Genomic DNA, 7,500 nt, shown 5'->3' with positions numbered 1-7,500 from the left:
GTCCGCTCATCCAGGAGTTCCGGCAGCTGCCCTTCCAGGGAATCACTGCCCAGCTAGCAGGTATGGTCAGCAGTGCCCAGCTAGCAGGTATGATATGGTCAGCAGTGCCCAGCTAGCAGGTATGATATGGTCAGCAGTGCCCAGCTAGCAGGTATGATATGGTCAGCAGTGCCCAGCTAGCAATGCCCAGGTAGCAGGTATGATATGGACAGCAATGCCCAGCTAGCAATGCCCAGGTAGCAGGTATGATATGGACAGCAATGCCCAGCTAGCAATGCCCAGCTAGCAGGTATGATATGGTGAGCAATGCCCAGCTAGCAGGTATGGACAGCAATGCCCAGCTAGCAGGTATGGACAGCAATGTATCTAAAGCATTTTAACATGCAGTACATGCAACATTGCCTACATATACATTGCATTTAAAGGGGGCATATTCTAAGACATATTATACATTTGATTCAGATTTGCTGGTCAAGTAACATCAAGTCTGCCAGCTTGTTTAATAACATCACATCAATTTGACCTATCTGGATTAAGTCTCCACCCACTAAAGAGCGAAAGGTTGTGTTTTTCCCAGAAGCTTGGGACCTGTTAGCAACATACTGAAGCTAAGCCATTGTGCACAATGTTTGTGTTTGTAAAATAACAGGCCATCATGCACGATGCTTGTGTTTGTAAAATAACAGGCCATCGTGAAAATAACAGGCCATCGTGCACGATGCTTGTGTGTGTAAAATAACAGGCCATCGTGCACGATGCTTGTGTGTGTAAAATAACAGGCCATCGTGCACAATGCTTGTGTTTGTAAAATAACAGGCACACAAACAAGCTGATCTGGACAGGGCTTTTTTTTACACAGGGTTGAAAACAGTGTTGTGTTGCTTCATCGTTTTGGTATTTTGATCAAAGCATGACACAAATGTTTTATTAAGACCTCAAGAATCTACTTAAAATTGTGGGAAAATGGGTCAAATGTGTCCTTAAGCAGATAATAGAGACCACCACTAAAGGCGAAGTGTCAGCTTCTTGTCTGCATGTGTGATCTCTTAGGAGTATCATTAGCAGGTGTTTTAGTGCATGTGCGCCTCCTGGGGGCCGTGCTTGTTATTGCATGCATATTATTTTTGATTGAATTGCATTTTGTTCATTGGATTGTCTGACTAGATGTTGACTTGGTAACAGATACATACTGTATGTACCTTTATACCTGCACAGGCCAGTTTGTGTGTGTGTGTGTGAAATGCCACACTAAGCCCAACAACACACCTGTTGTAACTGCTGTGGTTAAAGGTGCTCTAAGCGATGCCACACGTTTTTTAGGCTAAAACATTTATGTCACTTACTGCAAACATCACCAAACCAACCGCTAGCTGTCTGTGTCCTGATGCACTGTAAAAAAATGTGATCTCTGTGGACAGCCCAGGCTCCAAAAACGCCAACAAAAACAACCTGGGCAAACCTAGCCCATAAAAACACAACAAACTGTTCCAGCAAATCGCAGATGAGATGCGCGTTTAGGAGAGTTTCAATTGCACGGGAGCAGCACAGGAGGGAGGGGGAGGAAGTAGCGAGCTAACTCTCTGTTTTGTTTGAAAGTCAACAGAAGTGACGTTACCCAACATCGCTTAGAGCACCTTTAATGTAGAGAATGATCCGATCTGATTTTACGCAGACCGCTGTTTGTTATGTGTGAGAGAGCGAGAGAGAGAGTGTGTGTCTCTGTGCCTGATCAACAGTGGTCTTACACGCGGGCTTGTTCTCCCTCCAGGTGTGAAGCCTCGGCAGTGGTCAGAGGAGGCGTCCATCGTGTTCCGCAACCACGTGGAGAAGAAGCCCCTGGTGGCCCAGCTGGAGGCCGTGCAGGAGGCGCCCAACGCCTGGGACCGCAAGGTGACCGTCTACCTGGTGGACACGTCGCAGGAGGAGCACGACGTCTGGGTGCATGACATCATGGCCGAGTTTGCCGACGAGCTCACCAAGGCCGCCTAGCAACAATCGCTACAACAACAGCAGCAGCAGCAGCAGCAACAACAGCAGTGTGCACGAGAAGGGGCCGGCCGTTAGCAAGCAAGCAAGCGGCGGGATAAGATAGGGACTAGTGAAACTAGTCTCACGCGAGTGTGTCGTGTGCGTGTGTGTGTGAGCAACAGGTGCGTTTAGGGATGTTGTCTGGGGTGTCTCTGTCCTCTTCTCCAACCCCTGGCGGTTTACAGTAAAAGGGCTTGCAGCAGGTTGAGGTAGTGTAAAAGCACGATGAAAGACAGGTGTACGTCTTGACATGTTGTAGGATTTAAGTGCTGAGCATGTTCTAATCATCACTTGTGATGTGATAAACAAAGTCATAAGGTCTGTTTTGGCGAGGGCTGACTTGTTTAATGACACGTTCTTTTAGAGAGTTGAATTATGATTTTGTTTGCTCAGTCAGATGCTAACGTTAGCTCAACCTGTGAAGAAGGTCGCACTTTGTGGTACAGTGTGTTTCTAGTAGGCCTACTGGCAGACAACTGACTGGAAAATTCAGGTGAAGTACGTTGACTCCAGCCCTGGTTGTGTGTGTGTGTGGGGGGGGGAGAGCATTATATGTGCTTCCAGCTTACGTCATCCAACAAAAAGGTCTACGCTAGCATGCTAGCACCTCTGACATGGCTTTAAGATTTCAGAGCTTTCAAAGCTCAACGCACAAGTTTAAAACATAATTTTTCACAGAAGAGAGCTTGGGGTCTCCCAACGCTGTAGACTCTCAAATGGGATTTGGACTTGAGCGGGATTGAAATGGCACCAAATCTGGGTGTGCCCAGTTCTAGAGCCTCGGTCCAGGGGGGATTCCAAGCCCATGCTTTAGCAGTTGATCTGAATAAGTCAAAGTAAAAATTAAAGTGATTAGTATTTAGCAGACGCTTTTATCCAGAGCTGCACAGATTTGTGACTGTGGGTTTCGGTATTCAAACCCAGGCCGACTGTCAGACAGTGAAGCTACTGCTGCTTCACCATGCCTGCAGTGAACGCAGACCAAGTGGTCAATATTCTAATGAAAGTCAAATCATGTTTCCTGACTTGACTTTATACCCTATGAAGGGTCGGAACTTTGAGTTAAACAGTCGAGTTCAACTGCTCTATAACATGATGACATACAGTATTTATGCATTTGAAGGTTTTGAGTATTTGGGGTTACAACCCCCCCATATTGTACGTCTATGACCCTACGACTATGTAGGCTATTGCTAGGAGAATGAGACCGTTGGGCTCTTTTAATTAGAAGTTCACCACTTACTCTGACTTAGCTTATCTGGATCAGTTACTAAACAATGAACTTGGAAGGCCACCCCTGGGATCTGATTTAAGAGTAAGATGTTTACATAGGCCTGCTCAACAGTCTGGCATTCTGCAGTCTGATATTTTAACAGGTTTACAAGAAAAACAAATGTAGCGATACATTCCTTTTCCTTCATCGATATGTGACGAAGCCATTTGGTCTGCTTTTAGTTCAGCTAGTGCTGCAGTACTGCTCCTGGGGGAAGGGGGCACTAGACTATTTACCTCCTTTTAATGTTGTTTAACTTTTGTCTTTAGCATAGACTGGCAGAGTTCAGTTGCATGACTTGAGTGGGATTTGCTAAGGTGTGTAGCATAGCTCCAGCTTGGTTTAAGCTTCTGGTGATCAAATGGCTGAATTATATTGACATCAAAACCTACAGTCTCGACAAAACCTTTAACACTAAGCATTAATGTGTATGGTTGGAGCGCAGGATTGAACGCATATTCAGAAATGTTTTAGGAATAAAGGTAATAAAAAAATTCTTGTGTGTTTCTGGTGTCATTGACCCAATTTCCAGGGGACTTAAGGATAAGACTGATTTTACAACATGGGGAAGACACTTAGATGTTCTGCACCCATCAGAAAGCAATTTGAGACCAGACTGGTCTTACCAATGAGGGGAACAAATGCAAGCCTCCTGAAAGCACTTCCTGATGGAATACTCCCCCAAGAGTCTAAAAACAACAACAAAACAAAAATATTGAACAAGGAAATGAAAACTGATCTGTTTACACATTAACACACTGCAGAGGGGTAGACACACACACCCACACACCCCATATCACATCTTACTGATAAAACATGAATGTTAACACAAAAAAACGTACACAGTCTGTCTGAAGGTCAGCCATTTTGCAATGCTTTGTATGTGACTGGATCTGACATGGTACATAGCGACCCCACCCACTGTACATCTGCTAGCTTATAAGGGACGACATGAGCCGTGCTTTAGGAAAGCACAGAATATTACCTTATAAGGGACGACATGAGCCGTGCTTTAGGAAAGCACAGAATATTACCTTATAAGGGACGACATGAGCCGTGCTTTAGGAAAGCACAGAATATTACCTTATAAGGGACGACATGAGCCGTGCTTTAGGAAAGCACAGAATATTACCTTATAAGGGACGACATGAGCCGTGCTTTAGGAAAGCTTCCATTTGTACGTCGCATTTATTTTCACCACATGCATTCAAGTCAAATCAATCACCACCAAAACAACTGATCATGTTAAATAGAAACTAAAAATATGGATATGTGTGTGTGTGTGTGTGTGTGCTGGTGTGTGTGTGCGGGTGCTTGTTTTGGAATAGACTGGAGTAGATGGATGTTAAGTATGAATTGGGTAAAGGGTTCCAGGAGTAGAGGTCACGGCAAGGTCAGGGTGCCCCCGTATTCATTCTTTTGAGGTGTGTGTGGGGGTGGGAGGGGAGTTCGGGGGTCACTGTAGTTCATCCAGTAGCAGTCGGCAGCATTCGCCCACTTTGGCTGGCTCTGCCACGCCCGAGTACTTGTTGATCTGCGCGGGCACGCCGAGCGAGCGCGCCAGGTCCCTGGCGGTGGCGTCGCCCGACACCGTGGTGCCCAGTGCCACCAGCAGCCGGAACACGGCCTCCCTGTCCTGCACCACCTCCAGGGCGGCGCTAGCCACCGACAGGCACTGCGCCTTGGCCTCCAGCTCCGCCGCACCCTGACCCAGCAGCTGCCCGGCGTAGTTGAGCACGAGCGTGGCGAGCGCCACGTGGATGTTCTTGTTGCAGACGGAGCGCAGGTCGGACGCGCGGGTCAGCACGGCCTCGCGCTGGCCCAGGAGAAGATGGCGGCCGCGGGCGGCCGCGAAGCAGTTGCAGAGCGTGCGCAGCGCCAGCATCTGATTGGCCGGCCGGCCCTGGGGGCCCATGAGGGACAGCAGGTGGTTGCACAGGCTCACGCCCTCGCTGCCGCCGCACAGGCGCGCGTTCACCTCCGGGTGGCGCACCGCCAGCCGCAGGATGTCCAGCACGGGGAACACGATGTCTGCAGGCACAGAAGAAGGAGAAGGAGGAGGAGGAGGAGGAGGAGGAGGAGGAGGACAGGAGGTCAGTCAGAGAAACAAGAAGATGTCCGGCACTGGGGGGCCCATGGGATGAAAGAAACCCAAAGCTCAGGTTTTACAAGTCACTGGTTATGGAGTAATATTGTGCACTCATATGGGGGCAGTTAGTAATATTGTGCACTCACATGGGGCAGTTAGTAATATTGTGCACTCACATGGGGGCAGTTAGTAATATTGTACACTCATATGGGGGCAGTTAGTAATATTGTGCACTCACATGGGGCAGTTAGTAATATTGTGCACTCACATGGGGGCAGTTAGTAATATTGTGCACTCAAATGGGGGCAGTTAGTAATATTGTGCACTCACATGGGGCAGTTAGTAATATTGTGCACTCACATGGGGCAGTTAGTAATATTGTGCACTCATATGGGGGCAGTTAGTAATATTGTGCACTCACATGGGGCAGTTAGTAATATTGTGCACTCATATGGGGGCAGTTAGTAATATTGTGCACTCACATGGGGCAGTTAGTAATATTGTGCACTCACATGGGGCAGTTAGTAATATTGTGCACTCATATGGGGGCAGTTAGTAATATTGTGCACTCACATGGGGGCAGTTAGTAATATTGTGCACTCACATGGGGGCAGTTAGTAATATTGTGCACTCACATGGGGCAGTTAGTAATATTGTGCACTCACATGGGGGCAGTTAGTAATATTGTGCACTCACATGGGGGCAGTTAGTAATATTGTGCACTCACATGGGGGCATCCTGTATCTTACACTGCGCTGGTGAATTTATTTGTCCATTTGTTTTCTACAAAGTAACCAAGACATCACTGGTGTCTCGCTAGAGAGGGAACTGCCGTCTATTGTCTGCCTGTAGTCTGTGTGGTGTAATATTTAACTGAGTGTGTGTGTGTGTGTGTGTGTGTGTGTGTTCTATGTAGTGGCTGGCTGACCCCTGCCTGTAGTCTGTAGTGTAATATTTAACTGAGTGTGTGTGTGTTCTATGTAGTGGCTGGCAGACCCCTGCCTGTAGTCTGTAGTGTAATATTTAACTGAGTGTGTGTGTGTGTGTGTTCAATGTAGTGGTTGGCGGACCCCTGCCTGTAGTCTGTCCACTGGGCAGTGATGTGTGAGATTCCTCGTGTTCCTAGAGCGCAGATTTACAACTTAGCACCTAGCAACCCCTTTCTTCCACTACACAGCTCCCTCCCCATCTCACACACACACACACACACACACACACACACACACACACACACACACACACACACACACACACACACACACACACACACACACACACACACACACACACACACACACACACACACACACACACACACACACACACACACACACACACACACACACACACACACACACAAATTCTTTGTGAGACAAGACAGACAAAAGACTGCCTGGTTGATTTCTGGCCAGGACCTGGTATCCTTACCCTCAGGCCAGTGTGCGGTCTTCAGGAGCAGGTTGATCTGCTCGTCTGTGGGCGGCTGCAGCTGCTGGGACCCTTTGAGGTCACACACGGCCAACAGCAGCTGCTCCAGCCCGCTCAGCACCTCCTCAGACAGCCTGTGCTCCTCTGGAGCTCCTCCGTTCAGCTCCTTCAGCTTAGCTACACAGGAGGAGGAGGAGGAGGGGAGGAGGAGGAGGGAGGGAGAGGTGGAGGAGGAGGGAGGAGGAGGGAGGGAGAGCAGGAGGAGGAGAGAGGAGGAGGAGGGGAGAGAGGTGGGAAAGGAGATGAGGAGGAGGGAGGGAGGAGAGGAGAGGGGAAGAGAGAAGGAGATGAGGGTTAGAGAAGAGGAGAGGGGAAGAGAGAAGATGAGGGTTAGAGAAGAGGAGAGGGGAAGAGAGAAGGAGATGAGGGTTAGAGAAGAGGAGAGAGGAAGAGGTGAGATAGGAGAAGAGGGAGAGGGAGAGGTGGAGGAGGGGGGCAGAAAAAGAGGGTGAGTTTTGCCTAATATCAATCAGTCCCTTCATATGTTACAAACAGGCTAAAAAGTGGTTGTGTTTCAGAATAAAAGGAATCGGCAAAACAATAGAAAAATTGCCTCAATTGTTGGTCCACCACCACTAACATGACCCTAATTTAATTATGTGCAAAGTGCAAAGTCAGGCAA

The 7,500-nt window shown here is 48.1% G+C and overlaps 2 protein-coding genes across 2 annotated transcripts in view; one reads left to right on the top strand and one right to left on the bottom strand.

Annotated features, from left to right (window-relative positions):
• Positions 1-3,533, top strand: part of tdrd7b (tudor domain containing 7 b) — a 35,622-nt gene extending 32,089 nt beyond the window's left edge. Inside the window, exons 16-17 of the mRNA XM_076288497.1 lie at positions 1-60; positions 1,769-3,533. The exon at positions 1-60 is cut by the window's left edge and continues 101 nt beyond it. Coding sequence (XP_076144612.1) covers positions 1-60; positions 1,769-1,989 — 281 coding nt within the window. The 3' untranslated portion in view covers positions 1,990-3,533. The remainder of the gene's footprint in view (positions 61-1,768) is intronic.
• Positions 3,534-4,459: 926 nt separating this feature from the next.
• The window catches only part of plaa (phospholipase A2-activating protein), a 17,931-nt gene continuing 14,890 nt past the window's right edge, over positions 4,460-7,500 (bottom strand). Inside the window, exons 13-14 of the mRNA XM_076288495.1 lie at positions 6,819-6,995; positions 4,460-5,332 (exon numbers count right to left, since the gene is read on the bottom strand). Of these exons, the coding sequence (XP_076144610.1) occupies positions 4,758-5,332; positions 6,819-6,995 (752 nt within the window). The 3' untranslated portion in view covers positions 4,460-4,757. The remainder of the gene's footprint in view (positions 5,333-6,818; positions 6,996-7,500) is intronic.

Source organism: Alosa pseudoharengus, unplaced genomic scaffold, assembly GCF_046254945.1.
Source record: "Alosa pseudoharengus isolate Yale_2024_CS ecotype anadromous, Long Island Sound unplaced genomic scaffold, YU_APseudo_1.1 YU_APseudo_1.1_scf_17, whole genome shotgun sequence".
Classification (NCBI taxonomy): domain Eukaryota; kingdom Metazoa; phylum Chordata; class Actinopteri; order Clupeiformes; family Clupeidae; genus Alosa; species Alosa pseudoharengus.
Note: the sequence above shows the minus strand (reverse complement) of the source record. Positions and strands in the feature narration are given on the sequence as shown.